Source organism: Aspergillus flavus, chromosome 5 (genome assembly GCF_009017415.1).
Source record: "Aspergillus flavus chromosome 5, complete sequence".
Taxonomy (NCBI): domain Eukaryota; kingdom Fungi; phylum Ascomycota; class Eurotiomycetes; order Eurotiales; family Aspergillaceae; genus Aspergillus; species Aspergillus flavus.
In genome coordinates, this window is record NC_092408.1 from 452,163 (window position 1) to 478,745 (window position 26,583).

Sequence of the window (26,583 nt, forward strand, 5' to 3'; positions counted from 1 at the left end):
TGTGGAGGTGGATATGCTGTAGATAATGCCTGTGATTAGTATGCTAGGCACCATCTATTCTAAGTGCCTTATATCCAATAGCCTCTAGCTTGGTTAATACAATTAGCTAAGTTAATCGATTGTTTACCCACCGTCTACCATGGCTTACTGCTGACAATAGCTCCACAGGGTCAGTTAGTCAAGCTAACTGCAAACGGTTAAAGACCTTATGCTTAGTGAGGTAATTGTATAGCATTCGTTGCTCGTAAGCAAGTTTCTCAGGCTGGGGGTAAGAAAGAAGCAAAAAGGACCCCTTGGACAAGGGAATAGACTATCATATAGAAGATAGTCATGCGTGCGTACCGGTACTGCTTCAGGATATGGGTCTCCTTTTCCCCCCGGCATACGTCCACTTTCTCTGATGACGCTAGCGAGTGCCCCTCAACTAGAGCATGTGCTAGCCAGAGATACCACATTGGATAGCCTGAGGACATGCGTGTGATGATTTGAACGTGGTGTTTCAGGAAAGTCAGGATGGCTAGGATTATCTGGGGGGCCGCTAGACTACGCAATAGACGACCTGTTAATGGCGCCTCCGAATGAACTTGCGTTTTGGACGTATTGGAGAAACTTTTGCCATTACCCCTTTCCTGTCCACCCGACCCCACCCCGAGTGTCCAAATAGCAGAGTATGTCATGATTGCTAGCATTGGGCCAGCTAAAGCGAACAGGGGCATATTGGACAGAGTCCAATACCGAAGAAACCCATTATTCCTAGTAGGGTTAGAATAGACATGGTAACTACCGAAAAGCACACATACCAGTAATGATCTTGAACGAAGCTATAGATACTAGGAATAGTCCTAAGACACCAAATCCGTGGGTCCTTGTTATTCATACAGAACTGCTTGTAAGCAATATATTGCGGTATCACGAAGCCAAGGCCCGTGCAGATCCCAGCCATGCCAACAGCGATTAGCCGACGTGTTTTAGCGAAGGTGACCCCCTCAGTCATTGAGTACAGGAGCCTTACGGCTTCCTCAAGAAGTATCATGCCATTTAAAAGACCATTGCTGCGAGCGGCCGTTGCTAATCCATACAAGATACCAGATAGCGGGATCAAGGCATCACGGAGACTCGTGGAAGCCCCTGCATGATTAAAGCTCAATACAAACAAGAGAGAGCCCATGAAGCTCAAGAGAGCGTGGGTACTCTCGCCATAAGGAGCCGATAGGAATAGTCCAGCAGGCGATAAGATGTGTAAACATGCGGCGATAAATGCAAGGTTGCGGCCCTTCCTTCCGGGAAACACAGCACGTGCTAGACTGTACAACACAAAAACCGACATGCCATGAGCTGCATGAGCTACGGCGATGCCAATGATACTCTCTATTAACGCATGGTTTATGCCGGCTGTGCGTCGGAGAACTGACTTATAGTTAGTCGGTATATCCAAAGCTCTCCGGGGCCAAGTATCTTCACCGTCAGCAAAGGCTCTGATGAGACTTGCGAACCCAAGATTGAATGCCCATTCTTGCTCAAACAGGCAGCCTCGACGAGCGATCTCTGTAAAATAGATAGCGTCCCATCGGGTTAAATTAGTGGCAAGCAAGCCCAATACTGGCGTCAACAATCCATGGCGGTCTGTATTAGCTGCATTACGGCCCAGCTCCCGTAAGGCGGTCGAGGTATCGTACGCAGGGCCAGGACTGAAGACGACCAGGAGAAGTAGAAGAGCTTTCCAAGAGCCAACAATCAGTAAAAGAGATCGATAGGATCGATCGGGTAAGATTGACATTATAGTTGATAAATTATTTGAGTCTTTCAAGAGAGATCCCAGCAATGCGACCGAGCTGATTGGCTCTACAACAAATGGAAAGTGAAAGGGCCAAGGGGTAACAAACCATGGAGTGGACCCGTGACTGGCCCGAGGTACTACTAGTGGTACTCACTTGGGACTAGATCAGGGCCGCTTTATTATTGATCCTGGAGTGTGGTAGAAGTGCGTGTGCTGAGCGCTGCAGGACTATATTTGAGAGGCAGGTTCTATCAGAGCTTTCTAGGCTCAATTAAAGTGAGCCTGCTCTAGAGCAATGGCTTTTAGCTATATAACATAAGCCAGCCGACCCACCATCGCCTCTATTACAGGACAATTTATTTCAACTAGTTACATATCCAACTGGACCGTTAGTCTCGACTATCAGATACTAGGTAATAGGATGTCCCATCCCGGAGATACGAGAGTTACAGACATGGTATCGGTTTGTGAGGGTTGTGGGAGGCTACCATTACACTGGGCAACTGTAGGCGATGACATGCTGGAACTTGAGAAATATTTCGGAGAGAAACGAAATTCTCCCTCGCAATATTGATGTCCTCAAGATATTGTTGATTGCCAATCCGAAGACTACCAATGTGCAGGATAACGAAGGGTTCACAGCCCCACAATGTGGTCATTAGCTACATAGCCAGCAACAGCAAAGGTTGAAGGGTATCGTTCAATTCCTATGCGAAAATAGTGGCCATATAGCAGAGAGCGGAAGAGAAGAAGATTGCTTGGGTAAAGTGTAGATATCCGGTAATCATTATACGTACAGAATAAACATCTCTCCCGTGAGGACTCCGGGAGCGAGCATTTATCTGTGTTTGTCCCGGCGTTAGTTGACGTGCGGAACAATCAATGAACGTTCAGTATATGGTCACGTGAGTATCTCATAAAGCAGCGGCACCTGTGAAAGGAAGAATAGTACTCGAACGGTAGCAGCCAAGCTGACCGCCCACGCGCTGTCACAAGATTACGGAATTGCCGTATCGGGAGTTCTGCATGATGCCCGCCACTCGGTGGAACTTTGATCATTCAGAAGTTCACCTGCACGCACCAGTCGGAGTGGGGCATGAGACATTGTAGAAGAATTTCATGAGATCCTCCGGTGGCACCCGCATTAGGAAGTTGAAAAGACAGGCAACTGTCGAGAATAGTGTGGAGAAGCATTGGGACAGCAGTGAAATAACGTCATGGGCCCCCTCGTGATCGGCCTTGAGGCCTCATCCGTCAAGCAAATAATTTCAACTTTATTATTCGCGCAACGTCATTGATGTTTTTAGTAATGCACTTGCTTACATTTTCCTGTACATATATCTCTCGGATGGTGCTCCGTACGCAAACAACAAAAATCATTTCGAGGACAACAAACAACGTCCAGTCACTTGCAACGGAGGCGAGGTTCCAACCCAGCCGCAGGATATTTTCAATCCCTCTTTCTACTACTAGTAAGGAGTAGTAAGTGGCATTTTCCCCGCATGTGGGCCAATCATGAACGCCTACTTTGTCGGGCTGGCATGAAATAAGTCTAATTCATTTGCCTTAAGGCCTTAAATTTCGGTCCAAAGCGACCCGCTTCGTTAATACCTGAGGTAACAACACCAGGTTGTTGCATGCTTGTGAACCCAGCAAGTCAGGCGCATCGTCCACTTGTTCTCCCGCCTTTGGTCGCCTAGTTGCTGCAAAAGCCCACCACTTTACATTTTACCAATCCCAACTATTCTTCCCATGCGCTTCTTGCAGGACTGCTTCAGGCGTCGTCGTTGATACCTCATTAGTCGGTGACTTAGTTGTTTTTCCGCGATTGGAAACACCTAGCACGGATCGTTTGCCTTTCGCCACTCCTGTAGGTTGTCCCTGGTGGATTCCCTGGTTCCATTCGTCGCATCCTGGGGGAATCTCCACCGACAAAACATCTATTACTGTTTCATGACTGTCAATTCATTTGTGAAGTATGTAGCTAATGGTCATTAAGTACCCAATTTTTTTTGGTTCAGCACCGCTTTTCTTTCCCCTAAACCCCCTCCTTAATCATCCCTTTATAAAAGGGTTCGTCCACTTTAAGAAATCAATCGAATTCAATCCCTTGAACTGTCATACTTGACAGATTCGGCTATCACCACCGCAATCATGAAATCATCAATTGCTGCAAAGGTTCCAAACGGCCACGGCAGCGTCTACAAGGAAGTGCGCTTCTCACCAACTGCCACTCCCATTCGTCGTACCCAGTCGGTACCGAACGCCCATGCCGTCCATCATCCAGTGACATTGACCACCAAGAGGGACGCTTCAGCCTTGAGTGCAAGCTACATGGAACAGGCACAGTCGCTCCTTGTTCGTCAACGGGCCAGTTTCGAGAATGAAAGGTTACTCTTTGCAGAAGAAAGGCTCCTATGGGAGAAAGAACGGGAATTGCTCAGATTGAGGATCGCCGAGCTCGAGTCTCTCCTAAAGAGCAATGGGCATGCAATTACTTCCAGCAGAGCTTCAACCGACTACTCGTCGAAATCTATTTTGACATTCAAATACCCGTTCGACCCACAGCCTCCGGCAGGCTTATCCGAAGAGAATTACCAACACTGTGGCGCTCAAGTGTGGGAGGGTTCTAGCCCCGGAAGTCGGCCCACAAGAGTATTCCCCGAATTAGAGAAGCCAGATAGCCACGGTCAGCACTCGGAGCAAGGGGGAGTTTTGTCAATCTCAGGGCTCTCTCTTGACGCTGCTTTATCGCCTCGAGCCCATGCGGCCGATTCAGCAATCACCAGTGTACCAGTTCCAATTGAGAAGCTCGACAGCAAACTCGATGGCATTACGCTCAAATCATCTGCGTTGCCTCCAGAAATTGTCGCTCGCGTAATGACACCCCCATCACCTTCGCCTCAGGATGCATCTCCAGCTTCAGTATCTGAAAAGACCCTAGAGCGCCGAAACAGTTTGAAGTTAAGGCTTTCAGAGTTGGGATCATTAGAGAGAAGGTTGACGAGGGACGCCGGGCACACCCCCATGGTTGTTATTGATGGCGACGCCGATGCCGATGTGGAAATTGAGCAACCTTCTCCAAGCGAAGGGCGTTCGAAGGAGGGCGAATCTCTTGTTCCAGCGGCACCTCGGCAGCCCGCAGAAAACTCCGATTCGTACTTCTCCGATCTACCCGAAGATCCAGCCTTGAAAGGCCCTCTATCCCTACTGAACGATGAAGAGCACGACAGTGGCTTCCTTAAGGAATTAGACCAGAAGCTCCTGGATCAAGCAAAGCAGGCCCTTGGGTACTCCGAGGAGTCCAAGGCTCCACAGGTCGAGGTTGAGGCTGCAAGCCGCGCTAGTCAGGAGCCAGAACTGAAATTCAAAAATAGCACGAATTTTGGTACTGCATTTGGCATATCAAATCTGGGTGGGGTCTAAAAAAAAACTTTTGGATACTTTACACGGCGGCAATATGTTTTACACTATGGATTCGTTGCATACATTACCAGTTGAAATTTTCTTTCATATACGGGAGAGGCGCCATTGCTGCTTTATCTATGGATATTATATTATGACTGACGATTTGGGATGATGTATTACTTTTTTTTTTTTTTTTTTTTTTTTTGCTTCTTTTTGGGACCATATACAAACCACTTTATACCGAGAAACATGTGTACCCTACTAAATGAACCTCCTTTACCAATTGAGACAATTCTTGTCTTGTTCATATTGCCTAAGAAGGTAACGTCAATAGGTTTGTGGCTCCTTGCATGGACCTGCGTCAAATCTCAGATCTAGATCCCTATCTTATCTCCTTTCATCCCTTCACCCCGGCGGTTCTCTCGTATTCTGCTATTGTCTAAGTTTATTGTCTTACCAGCAGCTCTACGGTTACCTGCAGGTCCCTATACTTTTTAATTTTATTTTGCCTTCTTTGCCCCTTGGCCTAAGCTTTGAGCCTGTGCTGGAAGCCCCCTAGGTCTTGTGTCTAGGCCAGTATGTCCTAGAAAGGGTATACGAGCCCTTGAGAACAAACCCTATCTACGTAGGGAGATGATATTCCGAGAAGGCTATAAAACCCGCCTACATTCCTTCATTCTTGCTTCTCATCAACGCATTCCTTCACTTCTATCAAGCCTCCAATCATTGACTGAATCCACTCATTCGAGAAGCATTTTCTGTCCCTTGGCTATTTGACATTCCCTTCAAAATTTTACGGTCACTACCATCCTCGTAACGATGTACGACGCTAAGAGCCTTTCAGCCCTCCTGGTCCTGCTGTTGGCTGCCGGACCTGCCTCGGTTGTTTCCGTGCCAGTTGCTGCGGTATGAACACTACATTTGCCCTATATGCTACATCTCGTGCAATATACTGACGGAGATCAGGACCAAAACATTGTCGCAAGACAGATCAACAGCGAGGCTGAGGCAGGATCTAACTTGGTAGCCTCCATCCCCGAGGGACCCTACTACCAAAGCGGCTCTTACGCATCTTCCGACTACCATGAAGGTCCTGGCAAAAATGGCGGCTCCAGCTTCTCATCCGGAGCCGATGCAAGCGATGATACAATAGTTTCTATTCCGGATGGCCCCAGCGTTAACTTGGGAAGCTTTGCGCACTCCAGCTATGAGCAAACTGAGCCCGAGCCTGAGCCCGAGCCTACCCCTACCCCAACTCCCACTCCGCAAGAGCCCCAGCCTTCCCCTCCATCTACTCAAGTCCCAGTCCAGCCCATTCTGCCTCCATCGCCAACTCCCTTTGTTCCCACCCCTCCACTGACCAGCGCACCTGCCCCTGAACCCCCTGCTCCATCACCCCCGGCTCCTGCTCCTGAAACTCCTGCTCCTGCTCCTCCTTCCCCCGCTCCACCAGCTCCGGTCGAAGAGCCTGAGCAGCCCGTTGAAGAGTGCCCAGCTCCCGAGCCTGAGCCTCAGCCTGAACCTAAGCCCCAGCCAGTGGTTGTCCCCGAGCCAGCCTACACATGCAAATGCGCAGCATAAGATCTTCCGCCACACCAGTCTCTTACTATCGAAAAGATCATACTGTCTACAAGCACCTTTGACACATTTTCTTACCCTTCTTTCTGTGAAAATTGACCTGTCAATTGCCTCTAGCCTCTTACGTCCCCACGAGTCTGTGAGGAGGATGCAGTTGATCCTATATATTCTTTTTTATTTTCAGATGTATTTGTCACTCTATGTTAATTTAGCTATTGGCTTTGTATGTCTGATCATATTGTGCTTTCCTTTTTATGTCTTATGTGTCTGTTTTCATTCCGAAGAAGAGTAGTGATAGTCTGTGCTATTAGAATCTATACCAAATTATTTACCAATCCATGTACCTACTTCGGCGAGTCCTAGTGGGTGGCAAAATACATTTGTGATATCATATAAAGTAACAAATACGTAGATATCTATAAAAGGAATTAAAAAGACATAATACAAATATTATCCCTGCATCCGAAATATAAGATATATCATATAGTAAAAGACCAAACCACCTATCAATACTCAACTATTACTAATAACACCCAGACAATTATACCGCTCCAATATGATCCATCAAGTTACATGTACCGAAAACCGAACTCCCTAGTTTATTGCTACTAATTCAAATCTAATTCCAAACGGTGGCGCTCTGATGTATATAACTCATGTTAACGGGTCACATCACCAAAGTGGACCTTGTACCTGCGAGACATATCTCGGATACTTTCCTATCCACTGGTTTCAATAACAATTGTCTTATTATTGGGGACTATTTACTCACATAATAAAGTATAATATACTGAGAAAAACAATTGAGAAAGGAGAAATAAAGCACTTAGTACTTAATACTCACTCTCCAGCCTCCGATTTTTAATCAGGATAGGGGAGAAGGTAAGGTTCGGATAGGGTGTTTCCAATGAAGCCACAATAATGTTAGGGGTTGTCCATGGAAATGAACGTTATTGTGCAGGTACAGGTACGAAAGTATAAAGAATTATTGAATTTTATCTGGAAATTACTACCCTGAGTTGCGGAAGAGCTTGGGTGTTTCATTTGGCGTGGTCTGGGGATAATCAGAATGGTAAAAGTAGACAGACTGGTGGACTGTGCGGACTTGTTTGTTTTGATTATTGTCGAGTCGATACTATATATTGGGATCGGCTATTGTTTTACATCTCGTGTGGGGTTGTGGTGTGGATCAAGATCTTACGCTTTTTCCGGAATGAATCGAAAGAATAAGGGCAAGAAATGAATGTTCGCTTAATGTCTAAGTCACCTGCTAATGTTGAGCTGTAATACTCCTAGAACTGATTGTGAAACCATGCCATCATGAATGTAACCACTACGCCAGATTTAAAAATGGAGAAAAGGAGAAAATTCGAAGACGAGGTCATATCTGTGAGACACCTTCGATCATACTCCCATGGTGAAATCATGCTCAATCCCTGGTGTCACGCTAGCAATGAACTTCAGGAAAACAACCAAATACTGATCCACTCTGATGGCTACCTGTTCTTCTTCATCGTGCTGGAGAACCTCCCATTCATCTCCGCCGCTCTTATCACTGCCATGCTGTTGTTGGTCACTCAAGGAAAGTGCCTTGATGTCATCGACCAACCCTTCCAAGCCGCTTTCGCCGACCGAAGGAGCCTTGGATGGGTCAGATTGAGCTTGCTTCAGCTTTTCGCGGCGGAGTTTCAGCGCTGCATCTGCACGGTCGAGGAGTGTCTTCATCACCGAAGCGTGTCGACATGGGTGTACACTGGCCATTTTGACGTTGCCATCGTACCACGGGAAATCCTCAAGAGTAACGGTTTTGTCCTTATAGTCGCCCACAACGTCCTCCATCATCAGGTGTGGGGGAAGGGGTTCTGATGGAGAGAGATAACCAGACATGTAGAGACGTGGCGTGCGATAGAAGTTGGAGTAAGTGATGTAAAGGTTGTAAGTGCGCGTAGGCCTGCATATTCTATGTTAGAAAACTGAATGCAAGTGTCCTCGGCAGACTAAAACAGATAGAGACATACTGTGTGGTACCAGATGCGGGATCTCTGATAATAGCTTCTTCGTCATCATCCTCATCCTCCATATCGGGTATTTCGTCCTCTTCCTCCTCTCGTTCTCCCATGTTCCCCGACTCATCCACTGTTCGTACATCCTTTATCCTATTCTCTTGTCGGTCCGCAGAATCTTGGCCTCCGCCGGTTCGTAGCCATCCATCATCATCAACACCTCCTGTTCCCCCAGACAGCATGTCCCTAACAAGCTCATCATCGTGGCCTGCATCGCCAGCGAAGTTGTCGTTCAGTCGGCGGTGACAGGGTACGCCTCGGGTAACGAGAAACTGTTTACCAGGGGGCAGGTAGGAAACGCGCTTTGCGGGGTTAGATGCGTCGGCCCATGACCACGATGGGAATTTGTAGACAAGGTAGTCGCCTGCGAGAACGAATTCCTCGGGAGTGATCTGGCCGGTGTTGCGGAAAGTGGAGGTGCGGGACACTGGGGCAAGACGGTCTCTCCAAGTGGAGAGAGTAGAATGGAGAATATTCATAGTAATAGTAGTAACCTCCGTGGAGTGTATCAGAGCAGATAATCTGGTGGTGTGGTATAAGGCAAGGAGAAATGAAGGGAGGGAGAAGCTGTTGTGATCGAAGCAGCTTATCAGTAATGTGGCGGTCTATGGCGGCACGCGGGGTACATCATGTGGCTGAGGCAGTGGATGTCATGGATCACGTCCAACAAATTCCTGAGACTAATGGAACGGTTGAGTCATGCAATTATTTTCTGACTAAACTTAAGGCTGAAATACTGTATCATACTTCATATTCTATTGGATTATGTTCGAATGGTATAACCAATCATTGCCTTCTACATACAGAGACTCACCTCGACCCTGCTCGGTATGTTTATGGTCCAAGAGCTGCAGCAAGGCCGTGTTCCTGCCAACAGACTCAGGGCTAAATAAGGATTTTGTCAAGCACTATATTGCCTCAAGGAAGAGCCCACAGAGCAAGAGACCATAGTCTCTTCCCCAGATGGGGCCGAGCGATACGAGGTCTACGCTCGTTCCCACTCCATTTGTCCGTTCTCTGACCAACGGTTGATGGAATGGTAGCATCTAAATGCTCTTCAATGATGTGCGTGCCACAGACGTGAGGAAAATGTTGCGCTTGATGCCGTTGTCTTCTCTCACTCGCCTTCTGCCATCATTCTGCGCCTCTCAATCTCTGCCTCAACTTCGTCCACAACTATAGGTATCGCTCGGCCCTTCCATTTCTCTATTTCCGCCCGCGCAAAGCCCTCCATACTTCTCATGCCTACCACTAGGAACCCGAGTTCTTCCCGATCCACATCAAAGACTTCCCACCACTCGCCATCAACCAACTTTACCCCGACTTCTCGTGCTGCCAGGTATATAGAAGAAACAGCAAGGGCGTTGGGTTGGTGTGTCACATATAGCAGCTGTGGTGATAGAAGAGCTGCGTTCAGATGCTCAAACACCCTTTGCGCAACAGCAGAAGACGATACACCAAGGGTCTGAAGGTAGGTTAACGCGATCGTATGGGGCAGGGCAACATGGGTATTGAAGCCCAGTGTGCGCAAAATTATCGATTCGGTTCGGAGCAGCACCATTCGCTGGCTCTGGTAGCCCCCCTCGGATAGACAGTATGTCTCAGGGGAGGGCTTCTCCGATACCCCCTTCGGGTTGATGAACCACAAAGGAGAAGCGTCCTTCGATACAAGGAAGTTGTAAACATTCAATACCGACCGTGGTGATGTAGGCTGGAAGGATAGCTTGGCCGTCATATATAGAGCTGCAGCAGAGACATCCTATAAAAGTCGCGACATCAGCAATGCTCCTCCTTAGATTTATGGAGTAGTGACGTGATTCCGACCTTGACAGAGTAAAATCGAAGGCTCCCGCCTTCAGCACCTATCCAGAACCGGGTAAATGTCACAATGGCCTGCGCGATAATATCTTGCGACAATCGAAGCAATACCCCAGCAGCTTGGGTGAGTTGAGTGCCGGCAAATCGAATAGATGCTTCTAGTTCTGGAGCAACGCCATCGATAGCTGACGATGAATTGGAGAGTTGTTCGGGTGTTGCGAGAGCGTTGGACAAGTATTTCAGTCCGTCTGCGGATGAACGTGCCATCGGTTATGTCAATTTTAACGGGGAAAAACCTTCGAACCGGACTTGAATTATGTCTGAAGTCTCGATTATTGTTAGATATGCAACTATCGCCTTATGAGGATACTGAAAACACTTGGATTATGGTACTGCCGTGACATCTTCGGCAAAATCGAAGCTTACGTCCGTTGCGACAGCCTTACCGCCTTTTTCTTGCACTCTTTTAGGAAATGAGAAGTCCGCGGAATCTATAACAAGCTGAGGTATTTTTCTTGCTTTAAATAATTAATATCTTGTCAAGCTGTGTTAGTTGGATTCAGTACGCTGAAACTATATCGTAGTTGAAGTTCATTCATTTTCCGAACGTTACTGGAGAGCTTCGTTCTCATTTTATGGCATTGAAAAGGCAAAACTACTACGTAGTAGTAGTATGCTTCGATTACCTCACGAAGCGCGGGCTGCTCGAACACATCCTCCTCCCTACATCCTGATTGGGTGAAGGAAGCTGATATGCCAGAGACAAGGGATCTCTCGATCAACTGCAGTCCTGTGACTGAATGGTATGCACGCTAAGTCTAATGGTCTTCGATGATTGGCGCTACCGTCGAAGCCGTTCCCTATGCACATGCGTAGTGATCTAAACATGGACTTTGCCTAAGAGGAAAGTATCTCTAGTAGTGTCCATGGATGTGTGATCGAGCTACTAGTTAGTACTTGTAGTTCTGTTATGGAACTTACATTGCAGCTCCCGTGTCCTGCACAATTTCAAGGGGCCCAAGATAATTTGAAGTCATTCTATCTCACAAAATAAAGAACAAATATGAATTCTGTGTGATTAGATAGAGCCCTAAAAAAGCCAGTATTAGGTGAGAATATACAATTTCTGTAAGCTAAGCAAGCTTCGTGGATATCCAGAGAAAGATGACAGCTGCGACCCATGGGCCGCAAACCTTTCTCCCCATTCATTTCCGTGGTTGTTGTTTCATTGAAGACAGGGTAAAGAGCTCCTCCTTAGGTCATCAGAATTGACTAGATACAATCTCCCAAAGTGATTAGGGTTGATGCCCACTATATCTGTCACAGATATCTCATTCTGCAGAACGCCGTGATTGGTCGAGTCCATGGGAGGGTCTGATCGACGGGCAGATAATCTTACGGGCTTTGAAACAGTGGCTCGAATGCCTGAGATCAGACATTGCAGACCGTCCGTCACCCGTGACATGCATGCAACTCAATATCTCCCCAACACATGTATGGCTTCTCTTTTCATGGCGTTGCCATATGTAAGTTATGTAGATGACGTCGTTCAGCCAGGAGTATGGGGCAGATTATGTTTAGCAGTAGCTGACCTATGAGGCAAATTAGTCTAATAATAACCGACTAGCACAGAGATCAACGTTCAAAACGTGTCCAGGATCCTGTCATATTAGCGCATTGCCGCATCGTAGTGGAGTACTGGAAGAAGCTGTTCAGCCACCGCATTTTTCCCCCAAAACAATATATACCAGCCTCTCGATATTTCCGCGTCTCATAGTAGCCGAATTGTCCCATCGCGTGAAACGATCTCAATCCATCTGAATAACCTCTTTAGTGCTTCATACTACTGCCAGTCAGTCCCAAAATAAGTGCGAATTACGGGGTTAGATCGATTATAGAATCTCGCGCATATTTCTGGCCTGTCTGTGATAGGGGCACGTGCGGGTACTGATCGCTATCGCTTGGCGTTTGGTACTTTACCAATCTCGAGGTTCTCTGCGACGATTTGCCTTCACTACTCGCTTTGATTATTATTTCTCCTGTGTCTCAAGTCATTGGACCTTGCCAAATTCCCATATTCATTCCTCTACCTCATTCTCACTGACTTCGATCTGAAACCCCCCACCTTCCAACCAAAAATCAGCAAAGGGACCGGTCAGGTCTCAGGAGGTCACATTCCGCTCCTCCTTTTTCTTGTCTCCCAACCAGGTGTTTGCCGTGGGCGACCGTGCATTGGACTGGACTGTCTACCGACGTGGCATTCCAGCTCTTGTCCAAGTGGAGCGACTGATCGCATACCTACATAATCCCTGAACCAATAATCCCTTTTATACCCCGGTCCAGTCATACGTAACTCGACCATGCTTCAAAACGCCGACCATACCTTGACTACTGCCACGTCCGTCATCAACGCCCCGGGCTCACCCTCTATAATTTCCCCGACCGAGCGAAACGGATCGTCTCAGCCTTGCAATGACCCTCAAGTATCCCACCAGGAAGTTTCCCCGACTTCGTTAGTACAGAACTCGCATGCAGCCCTGTCGGAGAAACAGTTCCTTCCACACCAGTCTTTCCACCGGCGTGCAAATACTGAGGTTTTTGTTCGACGACAGTCGCATTTGCCGGCCCGACAACTCTTTGCAGACCAGTCCAAGACACTGGAAGATCTCGACAATAGGGGTAGACCCTCGAACCCGCCAACGGAGAATCTCACTAGAAGAAAACTAGAGGAAGGTGCGAAGCTATTCACGGGCTGGTTTCAGGGCAAGTCTGAACCAGTCAATCTGGGAGTGATGTCTCAGCCAGAGTCTGCAGGAACGTCGACGATGGACGCTCGCGATTTCTATGGATCCCCTAGGGTCCCCACATCGCGAGCACAGAAGCGTATGACCGCTCCTTCACCTTTAAAACAGGTAACCTCGACGGGTCCTTTCTCTTTCTTTGGGTTGAAGCGCCAGGAACCCAAACTGGAGCTCCCTGAGCCTGCAGATGATGAACTCCTAAATTTGGACGTCGCCGCTGCTCTATTCCCAACCACAACTACTAGTCTCAGTGAACAGGAAGCATTTGATACCCTGAGGAACAACGCGGAGAACGTCATCAAGAGGTTGCAGGCGGCCTATAAGCAAAGAACGTTCGCCTTACATGAGGCACTAGCAGACAAGAATGAGAAACAAGAAGAGCTGGAAGAGACCCGGACACGAGTTGGGAACCTGAAGATACAGCTGGATGGCATGGCCGAGAAGGTAGATCAACAAGAAAAGGCCATGAATGCCATGGCGGAGGAGCTGGACCAGGAGAGACAATTGCGCCAAAGAGAAGATGAAGCGCGCTTGCGCAGTATCAGACTCATCAGGTCTAGTGATGATGAGAGCATTTCCGACCTGGGCGCTGACCTTCAAACTCCCACGCGGAGCATGAAGCGTGCTAGCAATGCCACATACGCCAGCGATTCGGGCTTTGATTCGGGGGACGAAAGCCTTGCAGAGAGCGTATTTTCGCGCCGGGAAGGCCTCGAATCACCGGCTTCTACGGTAGCTCCTTCTCCAAGCATCTCTCATATCACACTGCCTGCACCAGTATCAACTCCTTTGAAAGAGAAAGAACTTAAGCCCCTCCAACAAACACCGACACCACGGCAATCGGCATATGACCGAGTTCTCAAAGGTATTACCAGCTCGTGGACGAGTAACTCTAAATGTGGGATCTGCCACGGAGTTCCTTCCTCTGAAGCCTGGAGCGTCCTAGGAATTCTAAAGGAAGAAAACAAGGGCTTGAAGGAACGATTAGGCGAACTTGAAATAGTCATCGATGACTGCCTGCTTCTGGTTGGACCTTGAACCTAGTTTATCTTCGCAGTGAGCTTCCTTGTTCCTTATGGAACCATACAGCGTCTAATATGTGAAGATACGAACAGTTGATCTTTGAACGGCTCTTGCCTACGATGAAGACGCGTGTTGATTTTCCTTTGTTTGTCCAAAACCGCCTTGAATGAATTGTTATTATATACCATGATACCTATCCGCCTGAACAGTCTATATTAGATAGATAATGGAATCTACTAGATATTGAAGTATTGTCTGGAACTGTAAAGAGTCTCTTCATTCTCAATTGTAGTGGTAATGACCATATTTGTAGCATTGCTTATAATGAATGGACTTGTGAGTGAAAAGTAGAGAGGGATGTGAAGAAGTGAGCTTCGTGTCCACGATGTCATTATTCATGGTCAGCTTTTGAGTCATAATTGAAGAAGGGAGGGTAGAGGGGCGAGTGTTGTAGTGTAGGGAGATGAACTAACCCTAGGTAAGTAGTGCTCCGTAATGGCCGGGCTGGTGAGGAACTAATCAAAAGGACTGCGGAGGAAAGCGACCAAGTGGCCTCAACGGGTTAGCGCGACTGGGAAAGTGGCCAGCGAGGCGACTATTGCTTCGCACCCGAACTCAACCTCATCGCTCCCTTTCCCTTCCCCATCTTATTACTTCGACCACTTTCCCTTCTTCTCTTCTTCTTCTTTTTATCCTTTGATTTTCCTTCCGCTCTTTCAGCTGGCCCTTCCACCAGCTTCATTTTCTTTTCTCTTCCCCCCTACTTTATCAAGTATTTGGAAGCTGGAAAGTCACAATGAGCGGACGTGAGTGCACAGCACGCGATCGCAACCAATTCCTGCGACAGCGCTTTATCCTCCGTCTCAATGGGTCAGAAAATGCTGATATAGGCAATTAGTTCGCTTCCTTGATCTAATCAAGCCCTTTACGCCCCTCCTCCCGGAGGTGGCAGCTCCTGAGACCAAGGTGCCCTTCAACCAGAAGTTGATGTGGACTGGGGTACGTTGATGTGCTAGAGCGCAACAGAGCTTTCAAGGCTGACAGATTGGCTTCAGTTGACACTCCTGATCTTCTTGGTCATGAGCCAGATGCCTCTCTATGGTATTGTCTCCTCTGACACTTCCGATCCCCTGTACTGGCTGCGTATGATGTTGGCCAGTAACCGTGGTACCCTGATGGAATTGGGTATCACTCCCATCATCTCCTCCGGCATGGTTTTCCAGGTGAGTCCGGACGAGTTTCCCCTAAGTTATATGCTTGTTATGAAGCGCCGCTAACTAGTCCTTTTGTTCAATAGCTCCTCGCTGGTACCCATCTCATCGATGTCAACCTTGACCTCAAAACCGACCGTGAACTGTACCAGACCGCCCAGAAGCTTTTCGCGATCATCCTCTCCTTCGGTCAAGCTTGTGTCTATGTCTTGACTGGTCTCTATGGTCAGCCAAGCGATCTTGGTGCCGGTATCTGTGTCCTGCTCATTGTTCAGCTGGTTGTTGCTGGTCTTGTTGTCATTCTTCTGGATGAGTTGCTCCAGAAGGGATACGGTCTTGGAAGCGGTATCTCTCTGTTCATTGCCACCAACATTTGCGAGTCTATCGTCTGGAAGGCTTTCTCTCCCACTACCATCAACACTGGCCGTGGTCCCGAGTTCGAGGGTGCTATCATCGCTCTGTTCCATCTTCTGTTGACCTGGTCCGACAAGCAGCGTGCTCTGCGCGAGGCTTTCTATCGCCAGAACCTCCCTAACGTCATGAACCTGCTGGCTACTCTCCTCGTATTCGCCGCCGTCATCTACCTCCAGGGTTTCCGTGTGGAGATCCCCGTCAAGTCCTCTCGCCAGCGTGGAATGCGTGGATCTTACCCCGTTCGTCTCTTCTACACCTCTAACATGCCTATTATGCTCCAGTCCGCCCTGTGCTCCAACATCTTCCTCATCAGTCAGATGCTGTACTCGCGCTTCTCGGACAACCTTCTGGTCAAGCTTCTCGGAGTTTGGGAGCCTCGCGAGGGATCCGCCCAGCTTTACGCTTCCTCCGGTATCGCTTACTACATGTCCCCTCCTCTCAACTTCAAGGAGGCTCTTCTTGACCCTATCCACACCGCTGTTTACATTACCTTCATGCTGGTTGCTTGCGCTCTCTTCTCCAAGACCTGGATTGAAGTCTCTGGCTCCGCCCCTCGTGACGTTGCCAAGCAGCTCAAGGATCAGGGTCTTGTGATGGCCGGCCACCGTGAGCAGAGCATGTACAAGGAGCTCAAGAGGGTTATCCCTACTGCTGCTGCCTTTGGTGGTGCTTGCATTGGTGCTCTTTCCGTTGCCTCTGACCTCCTTGGCGCTCTTGGTAGCGGTACTGGTATCCTCCTTGCCGTGACGTAAGTCTTCCCGCTCTACCGCCTTTAACTTTGTGCTGACAATGACACAGCATCATCTACGGATACTTCGAAATCGCCGCTCGTGAAGGCGATATTGGTTCGGGCCTCAAGGGCCTTGTTCCTGGCAACTAAACAGGAAGCTTTCAGACTTTTTTTGATGAACAGCATGAGAAAGAAGGATTGTAGGTTCGATATACTTTGTATTTCTCGTTCATTCCCAGGTGATGCGCTGCCGCTGTGGCCGTCTGGATTTTGGGTGTATGTCTAGTTTTGCATGGAAGGTAAAGAGTCTTCCCATCGGAAAAGCGAGGCTGCAGCTGTACATAGCATGAACCTGGTTTGTAACCATATATTCTATAAAAGACCTTAAAATGATATCTAATTTGCTATGACAAAAGATAAAACGGACATTGTAGGTGCGCGCGTACTTGGTAGTATTAGAATCCAGCATCGCAAATAAATGCCAATACACTGGAACGGGTATAAAATACACCACGGCACTACACCCTCCAGCTCAAGTTCTGTAGTCGCCATTAATAGTGACATACTCGTGGCTGAAATCACAGAACCAGTAAACAGCCTCCTCACCACCAAGACCCTGCTCACCCTTCTCACCACCGCCAAGGTCAACAACAATCTCCAGATCCTCCTCCTGGAGAATAACACTGGCACGCTCCTCATCGACCTGTTCAGGTTCACCGTTCACAAGCAAGTTCAACACAGGACTACCATCAACAGGCTTGAAGCTGACGCTCGTGTGCTCAGGAACGACAGTTCCCGGCGCCACACCCTGGGTATAACCAATAGCGCAGAGAATACGACCCCAGTTGGCATCCTTACCATACAAGGCTGTCTTGACGAGCGGAGAGCGAGCAATGGTCGACGCAATCAACCGACCGGATTCATAATCGGGTGAGTTCTGGACGCGGACAGTAACAAACTTAGTGGCTCCTTCACCGTCGCGCACGACGAGCTGAGACAGCGACTGTGCGAACGAAGTCAGAATATCCTGCATTGCGGCGTAGTCGTCGGACGAGGAGGAGCTGATGGGTGCTCCGCCTGCGGCGCCGTTGGCGAGGATCGCGATGGTGTCGTTTGTGCTGGTGTCACCGTCAACGGAGATGGAGTTGAACGAGCGGTTGACGGAGTGCTTGAGGAGGGACTGGAGTGCGGAAGGTTCGATTGGTGCGTCGGTGCAGAGTACGCCCAGGAGAGTGGCCATGTTCGGGTGGATCATGCCGGCTCCCTTGGTCATGCCGGCGAGGCTGTAGGTGCGACCTGGGGAGGAGGGGAGAGTGAATGTGCGAGAGAGAAGCTTGGGGAAGGTATCCGTTGTGCAGATTGCGCGGGCTGTGGTGAGCCAGGCGTCGTGCGTGGAAGAGAGATTGGCGTGGGCTACTGGGACTTTCTTGAGGATCTTTGAGATTGGGAGGCTATGGTATGTTTTGTTAGCATTGGTTTTAGTTAGAATGTGGGAAATACATTGTGGATATTGCATACCGTTGACCGATGACACCGGTGCTCATGACGAGAGTGCTGGGCTCATTGAGTCCATCGCATTCGTCTACCTTCTTACCCATGCTCACTGCATCTTCTAGACCTCCTTTGCCGGTGACCGCATTGGCGCAGCCCGAGTTGATCACTACGGACCGGATGCCTTGACCCTGGCGGGTTTTGATGATATCCCTGCTCACTTGCACAGGCGCAGCCTGGAACTTGTTGGTGGTAAACACAGCTGCGGCAGAGCATGGGGTTTCGGACGAGATCAAAGCGAGATCGGGGAACTTGGTGTTTGACGCCTTGACCCCAACGTGTGTACCAGAGACAACGAAGCCTTTAGGGTACGATCCGGACGAGGGAATGAACTTCCGCTTGGAGGCAGGAATAGCCATGTCCACGGGTGCGGAATAACTGCGCACCTGGCCCTTCACCATTCTGGCGAAAGCAGCCATTGTGGCTGCGGGTTGGGCGGGAGAGGCCATTGAGCCTGCAGAGGATGAATAGTGGTCAGTATATAGGCAGTCTTGGAGGATATAGGTGGCAAGCACAGTACGTACAAAATCGTGTTGCGATAGAGGCCCAAGGAACCGGGGCCGTTTGCGGGGAGATTATATAGTTGATAGGGCGGAAAATGACTCAAAAACAAGTCGATGATTAAATGACTCAATTGCCGTCCGCTTTGGGGCTAGTGGACGAATATACCACAGCCAAAGCCCAACAGCAAGTCCTCGGATCAGAATTGAGATAGAAATTCCCAATTCAATGAGTACTCGAAATCCACACCGGCCGATGGAGATCCTCATCAGCTTCCAGCTCCGATACCGCGGAGTCGGATAAATAGTCGGTCCCGAGCTTTATCCTCAATCAATGAACCGCGTTGGAGGCGCGCCGAGAAAAAGCCACGAGGGATAAAGGACTAGAGATTGGCATTCCTAATAGCGCTCCTTGGTTCGGCCCTTGCATCTCGCTCTGATTTTCTCTAATTTACCAGTCGCGTCCGGATGGTATTTAGTTTCCTGCTATCAATTGCGTTTGTTCTTCGAACATACTGACATGAAGCGCAAACAGACAGATTCGGGCGATGAGCGTCCTGTCTCGACGCCCAAGAGACAGAGGACTGCAGCATTCAATGGCTCCACAAATGGACATGAGGATACGGAGACCCCTGTTGGAGCGTCGCCATCGAAACGGATAAAGTCGACACCTCAGAAACCCAGCACGGCAACACCCGCAGCATTGAAAGAATCCGGCCTGAAAACGCCTACACAAAAGTCCAAAGCCAAAGCTCTATTTTCAACTCCTACAAAATCTACTGCTGTCTCCACCCCTTCGAGAGCACGGAACGCGGACCGATCTGCGAAGAAGAAAAGCGCACGTCTTCTTCTCGAACAAAACGACGATGAGGAAGACTGGGACGGAGCTGATCGCCTGGCGGAGGAAATCCTGCAAGATGAGAATGACACAACAGCTGCAGAGAATGTGAATGGTGTAGTCGGAACGGTGGAGGGAGAGGATGAAGCAAATAAGACTGCCCAAACACCGAAGCGCCGAGCAGGAAGACCAAAGGGTGCGAAGAACAAGCGTTCTCCCACGCCCGAGGGCGAACTCCCGGCCCATGAGCGATACTTTTTCCAGAATCGAGCTGGCCCCCCGCGAACATCAAACAATACACTGAATAAGATCTCTCTGTTAACACACGAAGAGTACTTCGAGAAGATGGCACAGTACGCAGACCCGTGTAAAGATGAGAAGGCATTCTTACTTGATGTACACCATCGGTCGTTCCCACAATGGAACTTCGAGTTTGAACAGGGGTATAACATCTGCTTGTATGGGTACGGCTCGAAGCGTCCCCTATTGCAAAATTTCGCGGAGTGGCTGTATCAGAAGAATAGTTCTGCTCCTCCTTCCATCGTGGTGGTCAATGGGCATACACCGAACATTTCCATTCGGTCAATATTCGCTACGATCGTCACCGCCGTGCTTGGTGCTGACATTCCCTCCAAAATGGGTTCTCAGCCGATAGAGGTACTGGAGTTGTTACAGTCTGTGTTGAAGTCACGGTCATCACAAAGGCCAATCACTGTCCTAATCAACTCCATTGATGCACCACCTCTCCGTAGGGCTGCGAACCAAGCCCTCCTCGCACGACTCGCTGCTACGCCGAAAATTCACCTCCTTGTAACGGCCGATACACCGAACTATTTGCTGATGTGGGACATCAGTCTCCGTGAGCAGTTCAATTTCGTTTTCCACGATTGCACAACATTTGCACCGTTCGACACCGAGTTCGATGTCGTAGAAGAGGTGCATAACCTGCTTGGTCGCAAGGGCCGTCGTGTCGGAGGTAAAGAGGGTGTCGAGTTCGTGTTGAAGAGTCTTCCGGAGAACGCACGGAACCTGTATCGACTGCTCCTGACCGAGATCATATCAATGTTCGACGAGGGACATAACTCGGATGATGAAATGGATGGTGGAGCAGGACGCGACGGGGATGGAAAGGATGAAGTCGGCATAGAGTTCCGTGCGCTATACCAAAAAGCCACCGAAGAGTTCATCGCTTCCTCCGAGATGATGTTCCGGACGCTACTGAAGGAATTCCACGACCACCAGATGATCACATCAAGGCTGGATCCAAGCGGAATGGAAATTCTGGGCGTGCCTTTGCCGCGCGACGAAATGGAGGGAGTTCTAGAAGACTTGGTATTGAGTTAATGGTCGGTATTTCAGACGGCGCCATACATGTTCATGATACCCCTGTATAACAATGTATTTATCTCTGTTAAAGTAACTAACTTGAATCTATGAAGGTAACTCTCGGGTTTCGGTATCCGGTAGCTTATGTATATATCTAGGCTACAGTTCCTTTCCAATAAGCACCATAAATCACCTCATGTATCACATAGTAAATCAAAACTGCGCAAACGCCGCCAACGCCATCGTAGCCCCAAAACTAATTTTAAACGGCTTATGCTGCGACACAGCCTTCTGCAAATTAACCCCCTTAACAAGCCTCTGCAACCGATCCACAGGAATCACATTATACCCCTTCGCAGCAGCCCACTACACACACGGAAACATATCAGCCAAGAAACCCCAACCACATAAGAAAAACCAGTAAGAAGAGAAAACCAAGAACATACCTCAACAAAAACAACCCCCATACCCAAAAGCACAACCAAAACCCTCGAAAACGCCCTCAATCCCACCCCCACAACCAGCCCAAGGACACTCCCCAGACTCACCTGTCGCATATTCGACGCCGTCAACCACCCGCTCTTCGTAGCCCCCTGTTTGAGGAGCACGGGGTCGTTGCGGTCAACGGTCCAGCCTGAGTCCGGGGAGGCTTGCGACTCGGGTCGGTAGTACGGGGCGCTGTATTGGCATTGCATTGGGGCGGAACGGAAGGGGGAGAGCGGACTGAGGGAGAGGCCGAGGCCGACGCCTAGCACGGCTGAGGTGCGGGTGAGGAGGAATGACATGTTTGCTGTATTTGATAGGTTATCGTGGGGATATGAGAGAATGGTTGGTTTGTTGGATTGGTTGTTATGTAGTAGAAAGCGCCTTTGAGACAGAAGGAAGCTTCTTTCAAGGGATTGGAGGTGGGAATGTAACAGCTATTGAAGGAGATGTTGGACGGAGGAGATGGGGTGACGTCATCGGAAGGCCAAGCTGTCAATCTCAATTAAATGTACAGGAAATGCCCTTCATAAGAGGGTAAGTAGGTTTAGGGCTTTGCGCGTCAGTTTCACAGTAATTATATTAGCGTTTTGGGAGATTGTTCAATGTATTTGTGATTCAATTGAACGCCTTACGAGAGATTTTTCAGCTAGGGCTATATATAATACTAGGGTGTGCATTTGTGAGAGTATATGGGATAATTATCCAATCCACTACAGAGATTGACAGAGGAGATAATACTAAGTAGATAGTTTTGATGAACCAATGGTCGTGGAACATAATATGCCTTACCACCGAGACATGGAATTCAACTGAGCTTGTGGCCTCTCTAAACAACAGCGAGAGGTAACATGTTATATTGGCATCCCCCATATAATTATAACAAATTGAGACACTGGAGACTACAGCTACCGTGCTTATATACAAGTAATATGAGTAGTTCCATAGTTCATTACGCATGGAGCCTCAGATCTCTTATCAACACTAAAGATGCTAAACAGCAATGATACTAATTATACTATGCGTTGTCCAAAAAGCGATCAAACTGATAAGACACACTTGTTTGTGGCCACTCGAACGACGATAGCCACCCCTTCGCGACTATTTCCTAGAGTGGTAGAACGGCCAATGTAAAGTAACACCTCTGTTGGCTAAAGCCTAAAACTAACAATCGAAAGAGATAGAAGATAGATACGCACCACTATCACAAGCAAGCCATCTGACAGGTTATGTTTAACCTAATGCGTGTCACAGTATTAAGCTTATATATGGAGTGGGGACAGGGAATCCGCATATCTGATCCGATATCCAAGTAGTATCTAAGATGGATTGATATGCAGATGCCATGATCTATACAAGTGGCAACAGTTCCGCCGTTCCGCCACTTCGGAAGTTTCCGTTTGTTCAGTAAACGATTAAGTAAAAAGTTCGTACCGGCAGTACACATGGAGATGTAATTTTACTTTTAACTGGTAGGTAAGGTACTCGGGCCGGGTGCTAGTTGCATGTGTCTGTCCTTATATGGTAGTTCTAACGAGTGGGTAATTGAGATAGGCATACCATATTTTGGACATGCAGCGTACGTATATAGGTACTGAGTGTACACTTTAGTTGATTGCTCATACTAAATCCAACGACTAAGTCTTTTGATCGTGGTTGTCGCCATCTATTCGTATGAGACTGAGTATATTAAAGAAACTTGGGACATTCATACTATGTAGTATTACCAAGATGAGTCGTTCTAGATTCGGAAGGGTTCCAATTTACAAAAATTCTGCTCAGGTTCGTAAAATGTCTGGGCGGTGGGTGCACCCACCAATGAAAACCGCCTCAAGTATGCCATGCTTTGGGTCACCGGACGAGAAACAATACTCCGGAAATGTACAATACTTGCAGGACAGGTATGCCCGCGGGAAACCGGTGAGCGGCGGGGGTTGCGCCAGTATTGCAAAGTTTCCGGCCGAAAGATTGCTAAACTTTACCATAGAGGGATGGAGGGGCAGTAGCCTTCTGATTGGCCCGTCTCTCCGCGGACAGTCTAGCCTGAGGGAAAAAGTCGGCGGGGTGAACAAGGGGAATCAACTAAGGTGGGTTCCATGGACACCGCGCCCTATGTTGACAGTGGTTGTCTTCGGCGGCGATTGCCTTTGAGTCACCATTCTTTCACTTTAAATAACCCAGCTCGGCTTCCTTCTTCTTTTCTCCCCTGTTCTTAGACCATCCTTCCTTGTCTTTCTCTCTCTGTGACCTAATATCCTCAACTCGGACAAACCTCTCTCACAATGGCTTCTCAGCAGAACGGAACTAACGGGGCTTCTGCCTCCAACGACTTCACCGTCAAGGCCGGTCTGGCCCAGATGTTGAAGGGTGGTGTAATCATGGACGTTGTCAATGCGGAGCAGGTATGCACATTGTCAATGACTTCCGCTCAATGGATAAAACTAACAAGACATTCGTATAGGCTCGCATTGCCGAGGAGGCCGGTGCTGCCGCCGTCATGGCTCTCGAGCGTGTCCCCGCCGATATCAGAGCCCAGGGTGGCGTTGCGCGCATGTCTGACCCCAGCATGATCAAGGAGATCATGGAAGCCGTCACCATCCCTGTTATGGCCAAGGCCCGCATTGGTCATTTCGTTGAATGCCAGGTAGGAGCTTACTTGCCACTCTGCGTACACCATCGGAAACTGACAATGCTTACATTAGATCCTTGAAGCCATTGGCATCGACTACATCGACGAATCCGAAGTCCTCACCCCCGCCGACGACATCTACCACGTTACCAAGCACAACTTCAAGGCTCCGTTCGTCTGTGGCTGCCGCAACCTCGGCGAGGCTCTCCGCCGTATCTCCGAGGGTGCTGCTATGATCCGCACCAAGGGTGAGGCCGGTACCGGCGACGTCGTGGAAGCCGTTAAGCACATGCGCACCGTTAACGCTCAGATTGCTCGTGCCCGTGCCATCCTCCAATCCTCTCCCGACTACGAGCCCGAGCTCCGCGCCTTCGCTCGTGAGCTTGAGGTCCCGTACGAGCTCTTGCGCGAGACCGCCGAGAAGGGCCGTCTCCCTGTCGTCAACTTCGCTGCCGGTGGTGTTGCCACCCCTGCTGATGCCGCACTCATGATGCAGCTGGGCTGCGATGGTGTGTTCGTTGGTTCCGGTATCTTCAAATCTGGCGATGCGAAGAAGCGCGCCAAGGCTATTGTCCAGGCTGTGACTCACTACAAGGACCCCAAGGTTCTCGCTGAAGTCAGCGAGGGTCTGGGTGAGGCCATGGTTGGAATCAACGTGTCTCAGATGGCTGAGAGCGACAAGTTGGCTAAGAGGGGCTGGTAGATATACCCCATTTGCTGTTTCGTTTCATTTGCGGGCGTTAGAAAAGTCGATATAATGTCTTTTTCAAGAGTATGTTCTTCCCCTGTTGTTTTCACCCGTCCGAACATAAAGGAGGGAAGATGTACTGTATATTGTCGATTACGAGCTATGAGCATATGAAAGCATTGTCACAAGGTCTCTTTAGGTTTGCCGATAGGACTTCGGCGATAACAGAAGCTCTATAATAATTGTTTCGGGCGTACATGATAGCACAACCAGATTTGATATCAGGGCGACAGGCCTTGGGTGGCATTAAAGCAACTACCTGTGATGGTCAGCTGTAATATGGTCAGATGACTTGGACCTTTGATGACTGGCTTATGAGGCTCACTTTTAGTTGAGACGAGGCGCTTCAAGTCTGTCAGGAACCTGCCAATCAAAGCTGGCGGGATTCTTTCTAGAAACGATACTAAATTAGCGACAGTAACAGGATCTCGATCTACCCGACAGATTACCTTCCTAACAAAGAAAAAGTCAATTGTATATACGAAACCAAAACAGTACAAATATGGACTTGAATCAATCCGAAATCGATCAAATTCTCCTCTAGATTACCAGATAAGGCAGGTCCTTCAATTAAATTTCTAAATCTGGAAACGCCTTCTAGGCCATTAATCGATTACACCAGACGATGAAAGGGGACACCCATCCATGGAGATCTACCCCAACACTCCCCAAACGGGAGCGTAGGTAGCCAGGACGTATCGGTAATACTTCCCCTGACTCCAACCACCATCAACAGAGCCATGACACCACGTAATACCATTTCAAGGCTCGAAAAGCCTCGGTAGAGATTATTCTCCTCCTCCATCATCATCATCATCATCATCATCATCATCATCATCTCAGCTTCAACACTCGATAAGGATGACGTCCAAATAACACCAACTCCTCCCTATCTAACACACCCAGACTTACTTCCTACCTACTACCTGCACACTTACCTCGCAACAACCTCGACAACCACGCAACACCAAAACCACACATACACCCATACACACAACACGCCAATCCCAAAAGAAACAATGACCGAACACCACTCCCTCACCCTCCCCCAATTCAAACCCGACAACGCCTCCGAAACAACCACAGCCCAAAACCTCCTCACCCCACCCCCTGAAGAACAACCAGACCAAGAAGGAGACCAAGAACCCCCCCTCTCCCAAACCGAAAACCAATATCAATACCAAGACCAAGACCAAAACCAAGACCAAGACCACGACCCCCAACCAACCACCTTCATCCTCGAAGATGTAAAAACATACCTAACCACCAACCTCTTCCGCGCCAGTGTCCGTGCGAGCTCCCATATCTCCACCTCTTTGGACTTCCTACACGCGCATCCGGTTATCGCGACCTTGCTCTTGGCGCAGTTTGTTTGCTCGTGCGTGCCGATCGGGTTGTTTGTCGCTGGGGCGGTGATTGCGGCGTCGCTGGCTGTGGCGCTGTATTCTTGTGTGGCAGTTTTGGTGCTCGCGCCGGTGGTGATTGGGACGAGTATCTTGGGGTTCTGTGTCTGGGGGTGGGGGTGGGTTGTTTTTGTGGTTGGGAGGTGGGTTTTGGGAGTTGTTGTTGATGGGGAGAGGGGGGGAAGTTTGAATGGGGATTTGGATGAGGATGGGGGGAGGGATTGAGGTTTCTCTTTCTTTTTCTCTCTTTCTCTATTTATCTATTCATTCATTAATCTGTCT

General features: G+C 48.8%; 11 protein-coding genes across 11 annotated transcripts; 7 read left to right on the forward strand and 4 right to left on the reverse strand.

The window, feature by feature from the left end:
- Positions 1-36: 36 nt before the first annotated feature.
- F9C07_2284372 (GPI mannosyltransferase 2) lies at positions 37-3,068 on the reverse strand. Its single transcript, XM_041293421.2, has 3 exons — positions 1,462-3,068; positions 801-1,407; positions 37-753 (listed from the first exon to the last, which is right to left on the reverse strand). Exons 1-3 carry the CDS (start codon positions 1,775-1,777, stop codon positions 258-260), a joined length of 1,419 nt encoding a protein of 472 aa, XP_041147165.1. The 5' UTR covers positions 1,778-3,068; the 3' UTR covers positions 37-257.
- An 863-nt stretch (positions 3,069-3,931) lies between these two features.
- On the forward strand, positions 3,932-5,203 carry F9C07_6806 (uncharacterized protein; the record flags this gene model as incomplete). Its single annotated transcript, XM_041286610.1, has 1 exon — positions 3,932-5,203. One exon carries the CDS (start codon positions 3,932-3,934, stop codon positions 5,201-5,203), a length of 1,272 nt encoding a protein of 423 aa, XP_041147166.1.
- Positions 5,204-6,004: 801 nt separating this feature from the next.
- On the forward strand, positions 6,005-6,766 carry F9C07_6805 (putative cell wall protein; the record flags this gene model as incomplete). Its single annotated transcript, XM_041293408.1, has 2 exons — positions 6,005-6,091; positions 6,152-6,766. The coding sequence occupies 2 exons, from the start codon at positions 6,005-6,007 to the stop codon at positions 6,764-6,766; spliced, it is 702 nt and encodes a 233-aa protein (XP_041147167.1).
- Positions 6,767-8,167: 1,401 nt separating this feature from the next.
- On the reverse strand, positions 8,168-10,911 carry F9C07_2107517 (autophagocytosis associated protein; the record flags this gene model as incomplete). The annotated part of the gene is made up of 5 exons (XM_071509025.1): positions 8,168-8,714; positions 8,782-9,348; positions 9,631-9,711; positions 9,948-10,585; positions 10,651-10,911. 5 exons carry the CDS (start codon positions 10,909-10,911, stop codon positions 8,168-8,170), a joined length of 2,094 nt encoding a protein of 697 aa, XP_071364230.1.
- Positions 10,912-13,004: 2,093 nt separating this feature from the next.
- Positions 13,005-14,483, forward strand: F9C07_6802 (uncharacterized protein; the record flags this gene model as incomplete). The annotated part of the gene is made up of 1 exon (XM_041286611.1): positions 13,005-14,483. One exon carries the CDS (start codon positions 13,005-13,007, stop codon positions 14,481-14,483), a length of 1,479 nt encoding a protein of 492 aa, XP_041147169.1.
- A 611-nt stretch (positions 14,484-15,094) lies between these two features.
- On the forward strand, positions 15,095-17,240 carry F9C07_2284378 (uncharacterized protein). The gene is made up of 5 exons (XM_041293409.2): positions 15,095-15,274; positions 15,367-15,467; positions 15,524-15,691; positions 15,766-16,841; positions 16,892-17,240. The coding sequence occupies exons 1-5, from the start codon at positions 15,265-15,267 to the stop codon at positions 16,971-16,973; spliced, it is 1,437 nt and encodes a 478-aa protein (XP_041147170.2). The 5' UTR covers positions 15,095-15,264; the 3' UTR covers positions 16,974-17,240.
- A 115-nt stretch (positions 17,241-17,355) lies between these two features.
- F9C07_6800 (uncharacterized protein) lies at positions 17,356-18,823 on the reverse strand (the record flags this gene model as incomplete). The annotated part of the gene is made up of 2 exons (XM_041293423.2): positions 17,356-18,274; positions 18,342-18,823. 2 exons carry the CDS (start codon positions 18,821-18,823, stop codon positions 17,356-17,358), a joined length of 1,401 nt encoding a protein of 466 aa, XP_041147171.2.
- Positions 18,824-19,394: 571 nt separating this feature from the next.
- F9C07_2284380 (putative origin recognition complex subunit 2) lies at positions 19,395-21,056 on the forward strand (the record flags this gene model as incomplete). Its single annotated transcript, XM_041286612.1, has 1 exon — positions 19,395-21,056. One exon carries the CDS (start codon positions 19,395-19,397, stop codon positions 21,054-21,056), a length of 1,662 nt encoding a protein of 553 aa, XP_041147172.1.
- Positions 21,057-21,094: 38 nt separating this feature from the next.
- Positions 21,095-21,898, reverse strand: F9C07_2284381 (uncharacterized protein). Its single transcript, XM_041293424.2, has 2 exons — positions 21,485-21,898; positions 21,095-21,404 (listed from the first exon to the last, which is right to left on the reverse strand). The coding sequence occupies exons 1-2, from the start codon at positions 21,821-21,823 to the stop codon at positions 21,252-21,254; spliced, it is 492 nt and encodes a 163-aa protein (XP_041147173.1). The 5' UTR covers positions 21,824-21,898; the 3' UTR covers positions 21,095-21,251.
- A 1,731-nt stretch (positions 21,899-23,629) lies between these two features.
- Positions 23,630-25,737, forward strand: F9C07_2284382 (pyridoxine biosynthesis protein). Its single transcript, XM_041293410.2, has 3 exons — positions 23,630-23,923; positions 23,983-24,165; positions 24,224-25,737. Exons 1-3 carry the CDS (start codon positions 23,804-23,806, stop codon positions 24,851-24,853), a joined length of 933 nt encoding a protein of 310 aa, XP_041147174.1. The 5' UTR covers positions 23,630-23,803; the 3' UTR covers positions 24,854-25,737.
- Positions 25,738-25,917: 180 nt separating this feature from the next.
- Positions 25,918-26,526, forward strand: F9C07_6796 (uncharacterized protein; the record flags this gene model as incomplete). Its single annotated transcript, XM_041286615.1, has 1 exon — positions 25,918-26,526. One exon carries the CDS (start codon positions 25,918-25,920, stop codon positions 26,524-26,526), a length of 609 nt encoding a protein of 202 aa, XP_041147175.1.
- Between the last annotated feature and the right edge of the window lie 57 nt (positions 26,527-26,583).